A 23170-nucleotide genomic window follows, 5' to 3' on the forward strand; every position below is an offset into this window, starting at 1 on the left:
TTCCCCTTGTTTTCCTAACAACCACCCCCCCCCCCCTTCCTCAGACGTTCTTGTTAAACCCTGGATTTGTGCTGGAAATGGCCCACCTTGATTATCATACACATTGTAAGGAGAGTGATCACTTTACATAAGCTATTACCAGCAGGAGAGTGGGGTGGGGGGAGAGAAAACCTTTTGTAGTGATAAACACCCATTTTTTCATGATTTGTGTGTATAAAAACATCTTCTGTATTTTCCACAGTATGCATCCGATGAAGTGAGCTGTAGCTCACGAAAGTTTATGCTCAAATAAATTGGTTAGTCTCTAAGGTGCCACAAGTACTCCTTTTCTCTTCAAGATGTAATTTTTTACTGTTTGAATGAAAAAATCCTGACTCTTGATATGTAACTGAGTAGATTATAACTTTAAAGCAAAATGGCAATGCTAAAGAAGAGGAAGAATGAGGAAAAAGCAGAGAACCATGTTCTAAAAGTAGTTTTTCTAAAAACTATAAACATTTCTAAAACATTTATAAAATAACTTTTTATTTCTCAAGGACTTCTTAAGAGACAGGTGAAACACATTGAATATAATAAAAATCTGGGAGTTAATAGTTTGTAAACATGACAGTGAGTGTTTGTATTTTCTTAGTACTGTTATAAAACTGTCTGCATAACTGATCAAAAGCTTAGTTTTTCACATAGGGCTCTTTTTTCCTAAGTATTTTATAAATGTGCAATTTACATCTGACACACAGAGCTGGCATAGTTGCCAAGCAAATACTAAGAAATCTTTATAGTAGTTTAAAGAAAGAAGAGCAGGTACCCATGGCACTTCCAGTAATGATTAGAGTGGGATACTGGTCTCTGAAACATTAAAGAATTAGTTCATTACATCCGTATAGGATATTGATTTGTACATCCCCAGAACATCTCTTTAGCTTCTGAAGTATATGGACCTATTCCTTACTTGTGGTGAATGTCTGACTTTGTTTTCTACATGTTTTTTCAAAGGCCTGTATTATAATTCTTTGTTTTGGAACTTGCCCAAAATGATGATCTGTCACAACAGAAACTAGGTGTCATATGAACACGACATACATATTTTAATCATAATTGCTAAACCTCTTTTTCCCGGATGTTCTCTTTCACATGGAGTGCTCCATCTTCCAGCAAAGAACCCATCCCACTGGTGTTTTGAAATCCTCAAACATTGTAGCTTCTAAAATTGGCATTGTCTGTACCAATGTTTTTGAAACTAATTACTCTTGATGTCACCTACCTCTCTACTGGCTCTTGAAAGATTTTTAATTTACTTTCATAGCTACCTATGTGTAACTGAGAAAATAAGGTAAAATGGGTCCCAAATTATTTGTTGCTCTTTCCTTTGTTTTGTTCTTCTAAAACAAGTTTTTCTCAGCTTTTCTTTTGAAAACTGTTCTGCGAACATATTCAGAAATTGATCAGAACAGTTTTTGTTCTTCCATTTGGTCTGGAAATATATTGGCATCATTAGATTTAAATTGCTTGATGCTGTGTAACTGAATGTACAATGAATTTCTGTTTTTTATTTAACTTTAGGTACCAATTATGACTACGTTAGAGAGTTTAAAAGGAGCACAGGAACATGGCACCATACTAAACCATTATTTCCATCAGACCTTCGCCGCACTGGCTGCGCAGCCTTGCGGATTGCAAACTGCAAGCTTTTCCGACTGCAGCTTCAGCAAGGATTGTTCCGTATTCGTGTTCCTTCCCCATGATTAGTCCTGCAAAAATGGAGGAGATGGGAAGAAACCTAACACAGTCCACCGTAACATAGCTTTATATAAGGCAAAACAAAGCTATTGCAACTGAAACTTACATTATATGCTGTGCTTTGGTATGGTATCTGTTTTTGTTTTAAAATGCTTAAAAACTTGAGTCTCAGCTCTTGTTTGGGGGATAAATAGCTGTATATTAAACAAAAAAAATACCATGACAAAGGGAACACCTTCAGTCCTAACTATCTAAAAAAGTAAACTACACTAATGAGGGAGTTCCTTGCGTCTGAAGCAGGAAGGAATGGGTAATATAACAAATTGTGTCGAAAAGTAAAAAAAAATTTAAGGTGCATTTCCCCTGAGGAGAATTGATAAGAATTAGCATGCTGTCTTCGACTGGATAGCTTTAATACAGATATGCTGTATGAAAAATCAACCTCTCTGGTATACTGCAAGACTGTTGTTCATCTGAATCGGTTCAAGGGAGATGTTGGTCATTGCACTTTTATTTCTAGCCCTTCCTCACTAGTCAAGGTCTGTGCCTACAAGGGTGGAGGTGTACATATGTTTTTCATTCATTTCCGATGTTTTTCATTCCTAAGGATCTTTTAAATATATTTAAAATTGAACTAAGAGTTACAATATATTGTAGATGTGTAAACTGTTTTTCTACACTGTGTCATTCAAATGCTCTGAAGATTCCGTGTATTGGTGGGCCAGCATGCATTGTTTGTGTGGATTTTGGAAGCTGCAATGAGTGAAGTAAAGGGAAGGACTGAGGCGTAGAATATGTCACACCTTTACTGTGGCTGGTAAAGGAATGCAGCACGGGTTGCTTTTCTGAGAGAAATAGGACTCCTTTTCCCTTCAGATCACTTAAAAATCACTGCACATTTGCAGTGTTGAGGATGTGTATTTGTGCAAAAGGGGAGAAGGAAAGGTGGGGCATTAAAAGGGATATATATGTATTGTGGAAAACTTGATTTCAGGTTCCTGTTTTAAAGGAAATTGTACAGGCAACTTATATTGGGATCAGAAGCTGGTTTACTTATGATTTCTGTGCTAAGGTTTTTGGCTTTGAAAGCTTGTTTTAGAATTCAGTTGTAGTGAAGAATTTGTCTTATGGCTTTTTCCTTTTAAGTCTTGTTACCACTGCGAGTGATATTTAATTGAATTATGTTAGTAGGAAAGATCTGCTGGTAGAACACACTTTACCTCATTACTTAATTTCATTTTTGTTACTTGTGATGGGTGACACACAACACTACTGGAAAAAAAAAGAAAGAAAGAAGAAAAGGGCGGGGTGGGGGGGGGGAGAAAAGAAATGGAGCTGGAAATGCAGTTGAAACTTATCCCTATCTCCACCCTAAAAAGACTCTTCTAATACTTTGTAGTGTTGCCGGCACTGTTACAAGACACTGTTCTTTCCACTCTGAAACGTTGAAGGACCTCAATCAAAAATCAGTGGGCCAGGTTTTGCCCTCAGTTACACACACACACACACACACACACACACACACACACACACACACACACACACACACACACACACACACACACACACACACACACACACACACACACACACACACACACACACACAAATCCAGATTAACTCCTTTGATCCATCCTAAATAATCTTCTCAAATACAGGCCACAAATAGAACAAAATAGCTAGTGTTCAACTATCTAAATTTTCCTTAATGAAACATTCCGAGACTTACTAATTTTCATCATCATTCTGTAATGTTAACAGAATAATCCAATTAAATCAATAACTGCAGGCAGAATTTAGTCCATTGATTTTTTTTTTGTAATGCTGAAGTGCTGCAGAATCTGAACTGTATGCAGTAACCTATTTTTAATCACTGTATTTTTAATGGTTTTGTACACATTGCGGTAGAAATTTACTTGACTTAGTATTTGTCTTTAAATTTGTTATATTCTTTATTACAAAAATGTAAACCTCTGTTTCCATCTTCAGATTTTTTTGTTGAAAGTTTTGTAAAGATTTCCACTTTTTATAAATTAAAGGCTTACGGTAAAATCTTCAAAATCACATAAGTTCTGTTTTCAAAAATGATTTAGGCATTTAGGAGCCTAAGGCCTGGTCTACATTTAAAATTAGATCAACCTCGCTATATTGCATAGTGCTGTGAAAAATTGTATACATGGTACAACATAGTTAGAGGTTGACCTAACCCCAGGTGTAGACGCAGCTAGGTCAACAGAAGAGCTTTCTGGTGACCTGCCTCATGCTTCTCAAAGAGGTAGATTAGCTACATTGACTGAAAAACCCCTTTTGTTGATATGGGAAGCATCCATACTATGGCACTATAGCGGCTGTGTATAGACATGCTCTAAGTCTAAAGAGCCTAAGTACCCAAGTCACTTTGAAAATGAACTTTGGCTCCTAAATAATTTAGATGCTTTTGAAGACTTTAGCTAATATCTTGCAAGAAATACCTCCTGAGAACTGAAGTTAGTGAGAGCAAATGGCATTCATCACCCAGCAAGACTGGGTAGTAAATACACAAAATAAATTTAAATAAATCCCAAATTCTGTGTGCTCTGGCCATGTTTTATGGTAAAAGTTAATAAGTAAAAGTTAGTTTACATTTTAACAAGGTAAAGTAGGATTAACATTAGGGTTATTTTTGCATTTTCTAAAAAAGGAAAATAAAATAATTGTCTTGTGTAGCTAAAATACTCTGTTGGATTTGACAGAGGAGTGTAAGCAACTTATTCTGAAACACCTACACACTTTAAGCATGTGAATAGTTCTATTAGCTACTGCAGGACTGGGGCCTAAATTTTTTGAACCAATAAGTGTACATTTAAGTGTACAGCTAACTAACTTCCTGTGTACACAGTGCATGCGTTAAGGAAAACATTCATCATGCATGCTTAGTATGCAGTTTTTAAATGGTCGTGTCTTAATGAAAAGTATTTTTTGTAAACTCAAAGGCCTCAGTGAGAATTGTTTGGGTCAAGTTTCAAACTTCAGCCATTTTTGTATTAGCCCTATCTTTAAAAAAAAAAATTGAAAATGGTAATAGTGGTGGTTTGTGTTGCTTTCCCTTAGGTTGAACTTTACAATAAATAAATGAAAAGAGAATTTTGTTCACTTTACCAAAAAAATGCACCTTAAGGTGGAGGCTAGAATTGAGAACTTCAGAATAAAATGTGAATGTTTTGGAAAGTTATTAAAATAAATAAAATAAAAAGGGGTTAATGGTTCTGCAACCTTAACCATAGTGGGCACTGTCATATTCCTGTTTTAAGAGTGTAAGCCTGTGGCTTCTTTGCCAGAGGGGTAGAGGGCATGTCCAAAAACAGAAATAACTAGTATAGTGCATGGTTTCTGATAAAGTTTTGCTTTGAGGACTCTGGCAAAGGCTAAAGAAAGATCCACCTGGCACCTTTTCCTCCCCAGCCAACCAATGTGGCTTCAGTATAGTAACCAGTCTCTGGTCTTTTAAGCCTGGGAATCCAAGTCTGTTTCTACACACTGGATAATCATATGGGAAATTTGTGCTGCTGAACATCCAATGCTAGATTGGATTTCAAATTCACCACCTCTTTGCTTGTTTACCCTTTATACAGCTCTAGTTAAGAGTCCTCTGCTTAACTGTAGCAAAACAGGTCATTTTTCCTTTTAATATTTTACCAGCAACAGCACATGATTTATCCTGACAATGCCATGTCAACTTTGCTGTCCTCAATCAAGTGACTTGCAGTAGCCCTGAAGCTCTCTTTAAAACTAACAGGAAAAGATGAATCTGGAAATTAATCCCAATTTTTAAAAGCTTATTTATTAATCACTGCAGACAAACTTTGTCCTGTGTGCCTGTGGAATCCTAATACTCAAAAGTGTGTTCATACACTGTCTTATGAGTCGGAGTTACCACTGAAAATATAAAAGGTGGATATTCATCAAAGCTACTGCAGCACTTGACTTTACCTTTATGCATTGGGTTCCCCTTCCAAAAAATCCCAGGCAGTTTAATTTCCAGTAGAGATGTTAGTACAGTAATTTTTTCAAAGGAGTTTAGTAGTAGTATTTAATTTTTTTGCAATATTTCTTGTGCTTGCATGTCTTGGTAATTGCACAATGGTACAAAAGTGAATTTTTACGTTTTAAGTGCAGTTTCTCGATTCGGTAGTTCCATAAATATACAGTCTGTACAGGATGGTTGTTCATGGTATTATGTATTTGCCATACACGGTGTGGTATGCAATAACAAAAGGAAAGCTGTTATAAGTGCCAAACTTTTGGTTTTCTCTGTACATACAGATAATACACTACTCTTCTGTTGCAGTACAGGGATATTTAAAATTCACTGTGTTAAAAAAAGTGATTTTTTTTGTAAAATAATGCTTCTTTTAAACACTGTAAATCTCTTTATTATTTTTAATACTGTTCTGCAGGTTTGTGTTACTGTACGTTGCTGCCTTGAAACATCACTCCACGTGATGCGTATGGTCACTCTGCTCTTTATTAGGGCACTAGTTACACGCATGTAAATAAAAAATGGCAGCTGACAATAATAATATTTAGATAAAGTGCAATTCATTTTAACTAATCTCGCCCGCAGAAAGAAGGTTGTGTCTCAGGTTAAGTCACAGCAAATGTGAGTTTTAACAGGGACGCAGAAGTACTCATAGGCTACAGTTCCTTATATTGTAACCAATGTGTATTTTTGTGCCCCTCTCAATGACACTTTTCAAGGAGTTTTGTGTTGTTAAATTTAATTTAGGATCAGGATATTTTCTGTTCTTGACATATTAAGCATTCTGTCTGGGTTTCTCTTAACTTTATTTTGTTCCTGAGCTGCGTGTATAAATTCTGACTCCAGGGTTCATTAGATATAAATTTATTTTCAATTAGAATGTACTGATTCTTGGTTAATTTGCAGGATTTTTGGTGCTGTTGATGTTAAACTGGTGGCAAGTGTTCAGCTCTAGACAGACATTAGTACTGTAACACTTTTAATGTTTGCCATCCTCTTGCTTTATTAGTGTGATTAAAAGCTTTCTTTACCAGGTAGGGTCCATGTTTCAGGAGCATGCTACATCATAAAGGAAAATATACATATATTTTGAGGCACAGTGTTTACTTTTGTAAGCCTTGCATCTGGGGTTGCCAATTTTGGTAGGACATATTCCTGGAGGTTTTATCACATTACAGATTAATCTTTAATTCTTGGAGACTCCAGGACAATTCTGGAGGGTTGGCAACCACACTTACATCATTCATCTAATAAGATTTGGGGCCTGATTGCTTTCAGTGTCCATTGACTTGAAGATAGCACTTGGCTCCCTGTAGGATTTAGTCCAGGGGGAGTATAAATATAAATATGCTTTACTTCACAATGCACAAGCAAATGTTCTAAGGTCTGTTGGTAGGTTGGGCCTTTTGAATACACAACCTATCTCCAAAACCTCTGTAGGGTGTGATGTTAAATTTCATCACTCTAGGAAGAAACACTTGTTTACAGACAGTACTTACTAAATGCTATAATAACATGACAGCCCTACTGAGTTTGGCAAAATGGCAGATGACATTTCTGTAACTTAATAGTTGGACTAGTTACCAGTTTTTAAATCAAATCTAGATTAATATATGCTTTAAGACCTTTCCAAGTGCCTAATTAAACCGACACAAAGCTTTCTCTGTTATGTAAAATAGGGACTATGGTAATAAATGCATTAAACCATAAGGCATTACCAACAGGTGAGGTACTTTAACTTTCTCTGTGATTTGAATCCCTTAAATTTTCTTGGCAAACCTAAAATAGGTAGCTTGCATGCTACTTATAAAAATTAAATTACCATACATGTTTAAAACTAAGGGGAAATTGTACCCAATAATATTTGGAGATCAGCTGAAAGACCATGTTGTAATGCCTTAAAACTAAACTGGAAGGCTGGAACTTTTCAGCATAATAGCTTATATCTTGTTGCATGGTGTCTTTTATATTCAATTCCAAGCAGGATGAGCATGTGAATACCAAATACGTCTGTCACAGAGTTGCTCAGACTGTAAATGAATTATGCCATCAGCTAGGTATGGCCTTCTCATTTAATAATGAAATGAGATCATATTGAGACCTTTTTGGTGAAGGGAAGCTTTCTTCTTCTTACCTCTAGAAGAAATTCTTACCTAAATTATTTCTTCAATGATCAGTTATGAAAATGTAAATATGGGGGGGGGGTTAATTATACATAGTAAGTACTTCTAAATCTGATTTCCCTTCCCTCTCCAAATCAGTGCTAATGTTTAATGTATTTTTTTAAAGCTGTATTTAATTTAAATCCAGTTTGGGGGCCTGATTTTTCAACCAGGTCCCAGCTCTGTCACTGTTTTTATTGATGTAATCTTGTGCGTGCACATGAATACCTGCGTTTGTTTAATGGCAGGCTAAAAACAATTTTTTTGCACAAAATTGCTCCTTTAAAATCAAAGACCATTGCTGAAAATCTGGGTCTTAATGTGCAATAGGAAGTAGGCTATAACATATTTATCATTCGCTGTTCCTGAGTTTCTCTCTCTTTAGTGAATTCATGTGTTTGAGAGCTCCGGCTAGGCAGCATCTGTTTGTTTTGATTAATTTATTCATGGAGCACAATAGGAAAACGTAGATTCTAGCTTAAAGGTAAGAAGTAAGCTGTGTCACTTATTGCTTGTATTAATGGTTTGAGTTTAAAAAAATGTAGCACTAGAGCAGCAGAAAAATACCTTTTCAACCTTTCGTGATTAGAATAAGAGCTGGTAAATGATAAATGCTTTACAGACAAATAAGACTTTGTTCCCCAAAACTTGGAACAAGAAATTTACTAGCTTCCCTTAAGGTTGTATATTGACTAAGAGCCAGCAGGAGTACAAAGGAGGATGTCTGGTACAGTAATCAAGTTGTACTGTACTAAGGTAGCATTCATTAAAGCACTTGTTACGGTTTCAGATCATTTTCAGTAGAAATCAAGAGAGTCAGTCACATGAACAAATGTTTTAAGAATTAGTGTTAAACTTTTTAGTTGGTAGCTCTAACACACACACAGAATAATTTGTGGATGATCTGCTAAAATACAGTTCATCCTTATTTTGGGGCAAAAAAAGGGCTAATCTTCAGCCCCATTTGAGTTTAATTTTTTTCCTGAGGTTCCAAAACCTAGTAGTTTTTTTTTTTTTTTTTAACACTAGAGAAATATATTTCTCATTGAGACTGGATAGTATTATACTGAGTAGTGCAATATTGTATTGATACTTAAGTGCATTTGATTCAGACCTTACATAATACTAATAGCGGGCTTTTAAAATGTCATTAATATTAAACATGAGAGTGAGGAGGGAAATATCAAGCTCCAAGAGACAGACACGCACGCTTAGAGTCTTGTGGCATGCCAGGCAAAGGGCCCATAAATTCTGGCACACGTGCTGCCTCCTTTGCAGCTCCTGGCATTGAAACCATGGCTAGAATGATCCAGTGCCCCAGTAATCCTAAACTGCCAGAATGGCCTCTAGGGGCCTGACCTTGTAGAAATCGGGCTGCAACTGGCTTCTTTTCTGACCCTCTCCTCAACTGCATCCATCAGGTATTCGACACAGCTAGTAATTTGGGCCTAGAGCTCACTCTGCAGTGTTAACGACCAATTGTCTAATCAAGGGGCAGAGGATTTGCAGACCTCTGTTGGAAATCCAGAGGGGCAGCTTTCAAATCCTTATGGAATCAGAGGGTCACAGGTCTCCCGCCATTCTTGTGAAGGGCCTGCTATTTAACTACTTCCTGCCCTCTCCATTTGCTTCCTTGCTAGCACCATGGCTCTGTTACTGCTCCAGCCCAGTGTTGATCCCTAAATTTGCATGGAATATGCCACAAACAACTCTACTTTTGTATACACTGGCATTTTGCTACTGGCTAGCATCAGTACCAGGCAACTTAGTTGAAACAATAGTAAAGAATAAAATTGTCAGACACATAGAAGAACATAAATTGTTGGGCAAAAGTCAACATGGTTTCTGTAAAGGGAAATCATGTCTTACTGATTGATTAGAGTTCTTTGAAGGGGTCAACAAACATGTGGGCAAGGGGATCCAGTGGACGTAGTATACTTAGATTTCCAGAAAGCCTTTGACAAGGTCCCTCACCAAAGGCTCTTATGTAAATTAAGTTGTCATGGGATAAGAGGGAAGATCCTTTCATGGATTGAGAACTGGTTAAAAGACAAGGAACAAAGGGTAGGAATAAATGGTAAATTTTCAGAATGGAGAGGGGTAACTAGTGGTGTTCCCCCAGGGTCAGTCCTAGGACCAGTCCTATTCTACTTATTCATAAATGATCTGGAGAAAGGGGTAAACAGTGAGGTGGCAAAGTTTGCAGACGATGCTAAACTGCTCAAGATAGTTAAGACCAAAGCAGACTGTGAAGAACTTCAAAAAGATCTCACAAAACTAAGTGATTGGGCAACAAAATGGCAAATGAAATTTCATGTGGATAAATGTAAAGTAATGCACATTGGAAAAAATAACCCCAACTATACATACAATATGATGGGGGCTAATTTAGCTACAACTAATCAGGAGAAAGATCTTGGAGTCATCGTGGATAGTTCTCTGAAGACGTTCACGCAGTGTGCGGCGGCAGTCAGAAAAGCAAACAGGATGTTAGGGATCATTTAAAAAGGGATAGAAAATAAGATGGAGAATATCTTATTGCCTTTATATAAATCCATGGTACGCCCACATCTTGAATACTGTGTACAGATGTGGTTCCCTCATCTCAAAAATGATATACTGGCATTAGAAAAGGTTCAGAAAAGGGCAACTAAAATGATTAGGGGTTTGGAACGGGTCCCATATGAGGGGAGATTAAAGAGGCTAGGACTTTTCAGCTTGGAAAAGAGGAGACTAAGGGGGAATATGATAGAGGTATATAAAATCATGAGTGGTGTGGAGAAAGTGAATAAGGAAAAGTTATTTACTTGTTCCCATAATATAAGAACAGGGGCCACTAAATGAAATTAATGGTCAGCAGGTTTAAAACAAATAAAAGGAAGTTCTTCTTCACTCAGCTCAGTCAACCTGTGGAACTCCTTGCCTGAGGAGGTTGTGAAGGCTAGGAGTATAACAGGGTTTAAAAGAGAACTAGATAAATTCATGGAGTTTCAGTCCATTAATGGCTATGAGCCAGGATGGGTAAGGAATGGTGTCCCTAGCCTCTGTTTGTCAGAGGGTGGAGATGGATGGCAGGAGAGAGATCACTTGATCATTACCTGTTAGCTTCACTCCCTCTGGGACACCTGGCATTGGCCACTGTCGGCAGACAGGATACTGGGCTGGATGGACCTTTGGTCTGACCCAGTATGGCTATTCTTGTGTTAAGAACATAAGAACCAATGGCAATGGCCATTCTTATGTTATGTTGGCTTTGTACTCTCTTCGATGCTACGCATTGCATTATTTATCTTAATAATTCAGTTGTGCATTTTCAGTTAAGACTTGCTTTCCGTCAAACATCTAGAATTACAACATGTATGGGTTATAGTTCACCTGAATACCTATGATCGGTCTATGGATAGACCACGTGTAGCACGCTTCCACATATCTGTTGTATTTGTAGCAGGAAGTATTTGTCTTTTTAATAATTTGTCCTTTGATTTTTTTTTTTGATTGGGGATAAACCCTTATACCCAGCTACCTCAGTGGTTTATTTTATTTTATTTTTTGCACTTTGCCAAATTGTGGGATTTTTTTTTAGATTGCATTCTAGCCTTTAACAAAAGGCTAGAAGCAAATGGGAAGCGGGGTGGAATATTGCCATTGTCCAAGGATGGTTTTCCCTAGTTTCCTTTAACAATGTTTGTCTTCACTAGCAGGTATAAGGGTTCTCCTGCAGCTGCTGCAAGACAATTGCTTGAAAGTAACTAAACTTTTATAAGTATCATGAGGTAGCCGTGTTAGTCTGTATCCACAAAAACAAGAAGTCCGGTGTCACCTTAAAGACTAACTGGTTTATTTGAGCATAAGCTTTTGTGGGTAAAAACCGTAAATGTAAGAAGCAGTCAAAGGCATATGTTCTTATGGCTTTAAATAGGAAAGTATTTTAATATATTAAAATTTTTTGCACTTGTGAACTAGACCAGTTGGGCAAGCTTCTCTCTATTCCTACTGTATAATTCTGCTCTTTGTGTGGACTTGATTACATCTCCTTTGAAGTAAATGGAAAAACTCCTATTGACTTGATTGATGTTGGATCAGGCCCTTTTTGTGTGGAATTCCCAACCTGCCCATCTAGGGAGAGCAGAATATCTAAGATGATTTCCATCTTCCAGATTTGAGAGCATGATTTTGCCACCTACTTTAGAACCTTCAGGTATCCAGCTTCTGTTCAGTTGAATAAAAAGGGACCAATTCATTCTTTCTTTCCTAAATGTACTGTTTTGACACGCTTCTGATTTCTTAAACACTGTGTTTGACTTGTTAAAATGACACTAGTAAATTGATAACTGTTAGTGCTTTTTTTTCTTGAATATTCAGTGCTTATATGCAATTACCTTTAGTTTTGTACAGCTCCTTAACTTGTAAGGGCCTTAAAGATACAAATGAAAATTTTAAGAAATACCCTTCAGATCTTTCTGTAAAATCAAAATATGAAACATTTCACAGCAAAAGCTTTCCTCAAAATATTCATATTAAATTGCAGTTCAGATAAATTTAACTCAGTTAAACTAAAATTGTAATGACTATGCATGTTCCAGCAAATGGTACATCTACTTTGCACTTGGGAGGTGTGACTGCAGCTAGCTTTGATTTAGGTAGATTAATGATAGCAGCGAAGCCCTGGCCGAATGATTTAGCCTCACCCACCCAGGACCCCCCGGTACATACATGATCAGCTGCCCCGGCTTCACTGCTATTGTTACTTGGGCAAGCTTTGATCTAGCTAGATTGTATCTACTGATTGCAGCGTAGATATACCCTTAATGAGTACGAAACAAGGAGCTCTGCGCTGCCAGTGGAGTATACTGATAAGTTATGAATTGAGGAACATTTCATTGGGAACATAGGGGATACCCATTACATTCTTTTTATTCATAGATCTTGAGCCAGATCCTCAGAACTGGCTGAAGGTTGCCCCATGCATCCTGCCTGTGGGGAGCATTCCCACCCATGTGGCTCCCTGATTTTTCTGGTTGTTGGGCCAGTCCTGAGGCACAGTCCTCAGGGCTGATCCAAGTTGCATTTGGTGCAGTGGCCTACAAAGGGCTATAGCAGCTAGGGACCACTGCACCACAGTGGAGCTCTGGATATGGCCTCCCTCTACCCCCACGTTTTTTCCCTCAGCCTTGCCACTTATGTGGTGTAGTGCCAGCTTGAAGTGGTATAGCTTTATTTGCTTTGCAGAGCAGCACAAAACAGTCTTAGTGGGTCTGACGATCAAGTTCCTTAAACGCCGGCTAAGGGATAAAAAGCTGTGTTTTAATCCTGTTTTCTTTTAATCAAGATCATCAGCTTAGTTTGGGGAATTGGTAACTGACAATTATAAAACATTTTTGGTGCCATGGAGAACATAGAAACTCTTGCTCCTGCACCAGTTGGGGGAGGGGGAAGAATCATGGGATTATAGCCATTTATGAGCCTATGTCACTCCTCCAAACATAAAATGGGGTCAGCTACCCCCATGGCAAGCATTACAAACTTACTAAGAATCCTCCATGCAGGGAACCCATAAGTGAAGGGGGATGGGAGTTATATGCATTGTCCACTTGCCTGTTGGGGAATTCACCAAAAAGTAATGGAACCTAAAGCATCCCCATACTTCACTATAGACTCTTCCCCCTTTTTCAGGAAAGCTGAAGGAGGGGGCACCAGAGCCAAACTCACTGACAGATCGTCTCTGGATACGTCTGTGCTACAACTGGGAGGTGTAATTCCTAGCTCAGGTGGACATACACAAGCTAGCTCTGCTCAAGGTGTCATGCTGTAAAGAGCAATGTGGCCCTGGTGGCTCTGGTTTGCTGCCCCAGTAGATACCCAGGATCTCAGACAGGGTTGTACTTCGGTGGCTAGCCTGAGCTACTGCCTGTGTGGCCACATTGCTTGAGCAAGCGTGCTAAAAATGGCAGAGTTAGTATGTATATATCTGCCCAAACTGGGAATAACGTTTCCCTGCTGCAGTGTAGACGTGGCCTCTGCAGCTCTCTGAGAGTGTTGGTAAGGATGGGTCCACATCATTTCCTATGTAGCAGGGCAAGAAAAAATGGGTTATACGAGCCCTGGGATGAGAGATGTAGGTGGCATTACATGTCACTACATCATGGTTGAAGTCTGATGTGATTCTACTTTGCTGTGTTACTGGTAGGGCTTTAGGAAACTGAAAGTGTTTTGCTTCAGTTCTCCCAATTTCATTGCAATTAACTCCATGTTTGTCCAATGTCCATCCTCTGAAATCTTGTAAAACGTGATTTTTGCATGGCTATAAAAAGTCAATTTTTTCATGTTCTTCATTGGGAAGGTTGATAATGTTCCAAATCAGACAGTTTAAACTCAAAATATTGACATTAAAAAAGGCTAGAATTTTTGCTCAAAAAAGGATGTTTTGAGTGAAAATGAGAAATAGTAAAATTTCACAGGCCTTTTATGAAAATGGAATGTGTTTTGCGACAATGCAACAAAATGCAAATCTCAACAATGTAAAACATTTTTGTTCTGAACAAGGCTAGAATAGGGCTCCCTTTGGTTTGTGGGCCTGCAAGCAGTGGTTCTGTAGTTAATTCAGCCCTGCTAACACCTGTGGCAGAGGAACTAATTGTCCTCTTATGCAGTATTGCCATGTCGGTGGAAGATAATGGAAATTTGGGAGTGAAGAATATGGAAGTCTTACTACAAGGCAGTATAGCAAGTATTGTAATAAATATTAGGAAGAATTTGACAGCTAAATTCTTTACAAGCATATAGAAAAGAACTATAGGGATGTGTACACTTTGTGATTAATTGTTTGAACACTTTTCACGATTTTTTCTTTTGGAGTCTGGCTATTTGAGATTCTTCTAATCTTTCCTTCAAAAGAAAAGTCACAGTTTTCCTTCTTACTCTGACTTCAGGATTTGCGTTCTTTAAACCAGGTATATACAATATTGTGGATCCTGTTGAGTTGGGCTAAAGAATAATAAAACACTCATGCTTTTTATTAGGTCCAGTCTTGCTGCTGAATCGTATGCAATCATATGCAATCCCTACTGGGCCCTTAATGTTTTTTTACAGTGTAGTTGTAGCCATGTTGGTCCCAGGGTATTAGACACAGAAAGTGGGTGAAGTTACTGGACAAACTTCCATTGTTGAAAGAGACAAGCTTTTGAGGTGCACATAACTCTTCTTCAGGTGTCCTGAAGAAGAGCGCTCTCTAGCTCAAAAGCTTGTCTCTTTCAGCAACAGATGTTGGTCCAGTAAAAGATACTACCTCACCCACCTTGTTTCCTTCCTGTGTTTTAGCACTAGACAACGCAATAACAATCCCAATAGAGCATTTGTAATTGCATTAGTCATTCAGTGAAACTAGTGTTAGAAAAGTCAGAATGCTGACATCCCCATAATGTCTAGCCTTTGCATAGTGCTACTCCTGCGGTATCCTACATCAATATCTTCTATGACAGCACTATCTTATGAGGACTTTCCTGTAAAACCCTGTCTGACTGGGTCAAGGAAAATATCTTGTCGCTTTCCCATAAGAAAGCCTCCAAGTATAGGTTTTTCTGGAGACGTGCTTATCTGGTTGGTCACATATACGCAGTTTAGGAACAAGGTTAATACATCACCGAATTGTTCATAGACTGTCATTCTGTAAACTTGCTGGTTGTTGGAGGTTTTAACTTGGATTTTTTTTTTTTTGTAATTTATGGAAACTGATCTTTTATTTCCATCTTATTCCCCACTCTGGATCTTCATTAATTGACTTAAAACTGAATAGTATAAGTCACTCGGGGCCAAATCGGGGAATCAGGCAGAGGTTGAGTGTATCTGCTTGAGAGATGGGGGTCTGGAAGAGCCTTGACTCATGATCGTAGGAATCCTCTTTAGCCTCACCCTGCCTCTTCCATAGGGGAAGGACTGGAGGATCTGTGCAACTGGGGACCCTGTGCAGTCACACAAGGATCACCATGGAGCCAATCCTTTTGCAACACAGGGGTGCACGTGTTGTGTGGGCTTTTCCAAATGCAGTCCTCTTCCCCTCCCCCATCAGCCCTACCACAATAGCTCTATTGCATGAGAGGCCTGCCATAGTCATGGAGGTGAGGTTGGATTTCTCACCTTAATGTCTCCCCAGGTTATTCTGACTCCCTCTGCAAAATGGGGGTGTTAATGGTTAAAGCTTTTTGAAGATGAAACTTATTTAAGTGCTTAGTTTTTAATATCAGCATGTTTTGGCTTTGATATTTTTTCTTTAAAATAAAACCAATTACTTATCCACTCAAATACTTCTCTTTATACTACGCTGATCTTAGCTTCGGAAAGCTTTTGATGGACTGATGCCCAAGAATCTTACATCCAAATAAACTACATCCACCATTTCCTGCCAGATTTTTCTCTGATTTGTTAAGCATTCTGACTCTCTCTAAATAATATACTTCCTGGTGTCTCCCACTAGGCAGTCTCTTATTACTATTGCCAATAACCTCTTCCTGTTGAAGCAGAGCTTCTAGACATGGAGCCAGATCTACCACCAGTTGGAGTGAGTGTCATCCCATTAACTTCATAACATTTGTACTCCTTTATGCCAGTGGTTTATTGGGTCATTGTAGCTTACTGGATCCTTCCAGGTAAATGTAGATCTTGCATGTGTCCCCATGTCATCCACTGGTGCCGCTGATATTTTCAGAAATACTTGTAGCTTGGACTTTTCAAAAGAGCCTAAAGAAGTTAGATACCAAAAACCCAGCCTAAATCTGTTTAATTTCTGCCACTCTTTTGGTTTTGCCACTTACATTAGAATTCAGAGATGGATCCTGTGTGCTCCGGAGTCTTGCTAGAGATCCTGAGTTCTCTCGCTATTTTGTCTTCCAGTAAAGTTCGTTTTGTCTTGTGGTGTTTCTATCCCCTTTGACTCATCCCCTTGTTAACACGATTAAAAATGGAAAACGTTTGCCTCTAATTGTACATTCTACTGGTAAATTATCAGTAGAATAATTTTCAATTACCACCTCTTGCCTGCATTCACTTGCCGCCTCTATATTAACCTCTAGGTGGACTTTTTGGTTTACTGGACATATTTTTACCTTACCTTTCTTAATCCCCATTACTATTTTTTGCCCTTTGTGATTCAGGTTAGCCTTTGTTTACTTGTACATATCACTCCGACCTGACATATCGCACTGTGAAGTGTCTGAAATCAACTCTGCTTGGCTGAAATTAAATGTCTTGTTGGTTTCACTTCAGTCCTAAACCCAAATTCTTCTATAGAACAATGCAATCAGAACAAAGTCTGAAAGTGTTTTGTTTTTGTTTACTGAAAATGTTAGATTCTAGGAAATGTTTTTCTTCCTTAGAAGTAGCCAGTCCACATTGTTAGCAGATTAGAAGTTTCTTATGCTTCCATATTCAATATTTTTAATTGAGAAACATTATTTTGGGAAATGTACAATTTTTGTACTTTGATGTCAAAGTGGCCTTTATAGGAAAAGCACATACAATATTTAGATTAAAATTCATTAGCTATGTAATTTTAGTGGGGATTTTTGTATTGACAGTGTTTTTATGCATTTTTCAAATATACTTACTGTTTTGTGTTACAAATTATTTGTAATATTTTTTTAAACTACATCATGAAATTTTCCCATGGTTCCTCCTTCCATTCCATTCAGTTACTACAAAGCTGTTAGCTAACCCTGTACATTAATTCCCCCCCACCCCCAAGTTTTTTCGTAGTGTCAGTATAGTGAGTTATAGAATGGACTTGTAGCTTTAAAGGAATAATCCTAGCAGTGTGGGCAGAATTCTGGGACATTTTATCTTTTGAGAAGAGCAGTGTGCAGTAATTCAGTCGTAGTTGACCAATTAAGTTACCAAATTTATAGTTATTGTAACTTCTTTCCATCCTATAGTTTTTACATTTGAGTGCTAATTACAGAATATGTAGTATTCTGTATTCGTGCAGTATTCTGTAATTGTGCAGTATGCAACTTTCCTTCATTATATCATTGTGGCATTAATGGTCACCAATCTGAAAAGTTCCAGAGTTCTTACGGTATCCCAGTTAATGGGCTCTGAATCAGAACCAGATGAGATGTGTTGAAAAAAATTAAATATACATGTAATTGGATTGGTTTATATATTTTCCCTTAACTGATCCACAAGATTCTTTTAGCATTAGTGGAAACAATACAGTAATTGAACTTTCAATTAAATTGTAAACAAAATTAGGCTATTGGAGAACTACTACAGGGAAAAATAAAAAGACTGATTTTGAAAACTGCAGGCAGAAAATATGAATCGCACAACTAATTTGCATGAGCAATTGCCTCAACTGCCTATGCAACATAAGGTATACAGTTTGCAAAAATCAGATCGCTTATATTTTGTCATTACTCTGATTTAGTTTCTCTTCTCCAAAACATTTTGGTTATGTTTGCTACTTAGGGACTTCCAAGTGAATGTTTGTCAACCCACACTTCAATTTTCATCATAGTTGTATATATTTTCTGATTTGTTGGTGTGTTTTGCTTAATAAGAGATTCCACATCTTTCATAGGTTAGCAAAAGTCCAACTCTTAGAAATAGTTATGAACAAACATGTATTCTCATTTTTTTTTAAAATGTGCAATTTTAAATGGCAGTTTGTGACCTACTGCTGAAAAAATGGGTTTTGCAATGGAACAAATTGTATAAACAGTTAAGAGGACTGTGTGTACTTGAATGTCTTTCAAGTGTTGAAATTGGTAATTTTTCAAGATGTACCCTCAAATAATTTGGTAGGGATGTGATTTGAGAGCTTTATAATACATTATTAGGAATAATATGTTGCTGAATGTACTTTGTCTAAAATCTCCCAACAAACTCTGGTCCACCTCCATCGGTTTATTTTCATGGAGTAATCCTGCATAACTTTACAGTTACACTGTGTGGAACAATTAATTGAGTCTTATCAGTAACCTTTCTTGCAGAATTGCTTTAAGGTTTACATGTTTTAATGATGCAAAAAGGGATAATAAAAACTTTCCTGGATTAAGTAGCACTTACTTTGTTTACATGTTCAGTATAATGGTGGGTAACTAAGGGGAGGTTCCCTTTTAAAAGCACATGAATTGTGCTCTGGGGAGTTAATTGCCAATGTGCAAATTGTGCTGTAATATTGTACCAAGGATCAGTGAAAGTGTTTTATCTTTTTTAATGTAGTTTGTATTGACCGGGTTTTATAAATGTCAGAAAACAGAGTGTTGTATTTTGATCTGAAATTTGTGTATGGTAAAGTAACCTTTGCTTTACGTATTGGAGGTCCGTTCAAAACTTGAAATATTTTTAGAAGGGTGCAGACCAAAAGTAATTGTCTTAAAGGTGTTTAATAAACTAACAAAATAAAACATTAATGGCTTGAAGACTAATGAATTACTCCATGTTATACCTAATGCATCTTTTTTATTTTTCTGATTTTTTTTAAATGGTGAAATGTAGTTCCCTATAACTTTGAAAGTGAATTTTGATCTCTTTTAAACATGATTACTGAACCACCAAAATTGATTATTTCAAGTGAAATTTTCAGTGTTCCCCTTTTTCTTTAAATGGAAGGTTAAAAAGAGGACACAACTTGAAATCTAGTTTTTTTTTTTTTTTTTTTTTAAATGAATGATTAGTATTTTCAGGTGCTTTCCCTTACCCTGGGTCCCTTTGCCAATTTTTATGATTTTACACTCACATTTTCCTGTCTCAAGCAGCAGCAGAAAAGGAGGGAAACATTTTTAAAATCTACACACACACACAGTGAAAACTTAACTATGCACAAAGTGCTGTCAAATATACAATAGATAAGTTTTCAAAAGCACATAAGTCACATAGGCACTTTTGAAACTTTTAACCAAAGTAACAAACTTAGGAAAATAGATGGGTAAATAGGTCACATAAAGTACAAAAAGGTATATATGCATTCTGTCCTTATCAGGCATACTTTATATTAATGTTCCATTTATTAGGGGTAAGTATATGATTGATAGATAACTATTAGTCCAGGTCAATATAACACCACTTATCGATGTAGTTATAATCATTTATAACACTCAATATTCATCTCTGAAACATGGGTATAACAACATCTGTTAATTATTAACATTGTATAAATGGTACCTTAATATAAAATATGATAGAGATACATTTTGCACTTTCTTGGACTATTGGGGCTTACACATCTTTCATAAAAATTAGATTTGGGTAATAAATGAAATTCAGAAGGATGGATCTTGGGAGAAGCAAGAGGATGCAATTTGAAGAACTAGGTAACAAAAACCTAACTAGTATCAGAGTCACAAATTCTTCTATAGGTTAGAAAGAGTTCCGCGTGCATGACTGAAAGACCCTTCCTTCAGTGCTGCTTCTCATTAATCAGAAGCTTATCAGTTGTCATGGTGAGGCTAGAGAAGCAAGACACAATTCTTCACCAGAAGCCATGAATTTTTGTCCCAGGCTCTTCACTTGATCAAACAGTCAAACCTGATCTTTTTTCCGGCCGACCCAGATTCACTTTTTGCGTTCAATGAAGAAACTATGGCTCTGACCATTTTGGAGGCACATCCTCTCCAGACGCTTCTCTAGAATGGCTCCTTTATGCAATAAAGTATATTAAAAAAATGAAAACTGGAAACCAAATTCAGACTTGCTGCAAGTGGGTGCAGCTCCAACAATTTCACATGCTTGTATTAGGACTGTTTGGCCCAATTACTTTTGAATAACTGGTCAATTAGTGTTGCACAGATTAACTCACCCCATTTAACCACTAGCAGCCCTACATGGGTGTATGGCTTGTAGATCTTCGGCTGAGTGTGATAAACAGCAACATCAATAGATGGTGACTGGCTTGATATTCGGAATGTCATCTCTCTGCTGTGCTTCAGCAAATAGTTAATGCTGTGGTGTGCATCTGTTCCTGTGTATCTTACTTCCTAAGAGAGCCACTTGGGCTCAGTCCTGGGAGGTGCGAAGTCCCTGTCAAAGCAAGTGAGAGTTGGAGGATGCTCAGGGCCTTGTGGGCAGCACTCAATACCTTAGAAGATACGACCCTGTGATATGAAAGCTGGAATTCCAGAAATGATGCCTTGTCCATGCAGGAGGTAACTGCTATTTTGGTTGCAACTCTAGCAGAATTTGGATATGGAATCTGTCCTCCACCCTCATGTGTGCTCTTAGACTGCCTAAGCTTAATTTCAAAGGCCTTTTATTGAGGCTGAAACTCAGGCCAGTGTCCTCCTATCTTTCTTCTCTGCATCTACCCCATCCCAACCCTCCAAAACCAAAACTGAAAACCGCAAAATGCAGATCTGGCACCAGAGGGGTCTGAGGAGGGTAGACTTAGTGGCTATCCTTGGATCTGGCCAGCGGTAGCCCAGACTGCCCAATTAATGTCCTCATACGTCTGCCAATATGGCTAAAACAGTTTCTACTTCCATGAATGAATCCAGGTCCAGTAACAAATTTGTGATGAGGTATCAGGTTCCTTCCAGATACACAAAACTCAGCAGCCATTTAAGCTGTCTGCCTATAACATGGCTAAGCGGCAAGAGGAGTGCTCCGCTCAGATTGTGTTTAGCAGAGAGAAATACTAAAAAGCAGACAGGTTGCCCTTTCATGGTGGGGTCTGCATGCTGTTCCCCTGATGTCATTGGAATCTGTCTTTGGAAGGATGCTCTTCCTATCAGTAGATGGATAATTTCTCCTTTAGAGAGCAAAACCAAGCTACCGACCTTATATTTTATATATCCATAAATAGGCTTTCTTTCCAAAAGTCTCAAAGTAATTTGTATGCTATTGGGGGTGGGCAGTGAAATGCAGCTAACTATAGGGTGGAGGGCAACATCCACTGCAAAAGTAGTGAGAGGGTGACATTTTTGTCTGAGTCTCCAAGGGCTAAACTCTACAATTATGAAAATAGCTTTGGGCTCTTCAATGCACATGCGCACCTTGGCGGAGATCTCCTGTGCCATACACTGCATACCAGATAGTTCACTGTCAGTAGTTCCAGCAAGACGTGATATTTTCAGACCTGATGGTTCAGGCTATTATGCCATCCACTGTGTGATACATGGCTAGAGCATGGAAATTTGTGGTCCTGTCTCTGGACTTAGTGTATGACCTTGGGCAAGTGACTTAACCTCTCTGTTCCTCAGTTTCCTCATCTTTTGCGAAGTGCTTTTAAGATCCTTGCATGAAAAGTGCTATGTCTATACATTACGGTACTTTCCTACCTGCACTCTTTGCAAATCATTTGGTTTTTGTCCCCTTTGTGGTTCAAAAATTAAAACAAAAAATAAACCTCCACTTTCTGGGTGGGGTAAAATAGAGTCTTCAAGCCTTTGGGGGAGCAATATCTCCACTGTACATGAAAGGCAAAGGAAACCCAGCAGCAGTTAGGATTCCGGCCCGTGGAATAAAGATAAATCCAAGTTCAACCTCCCCTCGTTGTTTCCAAGTCTCAGTGAGACAGAGGAGATACGGCAGAGCCCATCTACGCAGCAATAACCATGGGAACACCAGCAACAAAAGTAAATCAACATTAGATTCTGTATCATCGAGCCCATGTTTACACTGGAGCCCTCAGGTTGTCTGCACCAACCTCCCTGGCGGTTGAGTTTGGATCTGTGCTTCTTGTTTATGTAGCTTTTGCACTTAACAACAATAAAAGGTTTTTACGTAGCAGTTCTGTCGTCCCGATGAATTTGAGCAATGGGCCTTTCATGTCTGCTTAGGAAAGGCACCTATTGTATTTACAGAACACTGAGGTGTTTGTTCTGTTAACTACAGAGCTACCTTCCCATGCTGCCCCTTCCTCAATGCTTCCCAAAACATCTTTTTTATTTTATTTTATTTTTTTTGCCTTCCCTAGCACCTTAGGCCTTGCTGAGTACGGCAACACCCTGCCCACAGTGGCTGAGTGGACGGCCATCACAGCACTCTTAGCACAAACTCATTCGGTATGTCTGCTCCTTTGGCTGTGTCTTTTGGCCAGTAATGCACACAGGGCTAGAGCCACAAATGGGTTTAGGCACCCAACTCCAAAATTTAGATCCTCAAAACCCCTGTTTAGCTGTTGCCTAAATTTCTGCTGCTGAGATCCTCAGACTATGTAATCCCCTGCCTGTCTCAACAGCGGGACCTGAGCTGGTAAGCTCTGAGCATGCCTACTGGATAGGGCCCAGCACAAAACACTAGGAGGGGTACCCATTTTGGATCC

The 23170-nt window shown here is 38.2% G+C and overlaps 1 protein-coding gene across 1 annotated transcript in view; it reads left to right on the forward strand.

The window, feature by feature from the left end:
* GAN (gigaxonin) overlaps positions 1-3259 on the forward strand; it is a 41001-nt gene extending 37742 nt beyond the window's left edge. Inside the window, exon 11 of the mRNA XM_074969182.1 lies at positions 1561-3259. Coding sequence (XP_074825283.1) covers positions 1561-1742 — 182 coding nt within the window. The 3' untranslated portion in view covers positions 1743-3259. The remainder of the gene's footprint in view (positions 1-1560) is intronic.
* The last annotated feature ends 19911 nt before the right edge of the window (positions 3260-23170 follow it).

This window comes from Natator depressus, chromosome 12 (genome assembly GCF_965152275.1).
Source record: "Natator depressus isolate rNatDep1 chromosome 12, rNatDep2.hap1, whole genome shotgun sequence".
Taxonomy (NCBI): Eukaryota; Metazoa; Chordata; order Testudines; family Cheloniidae; genus Natator; species Natator depressus.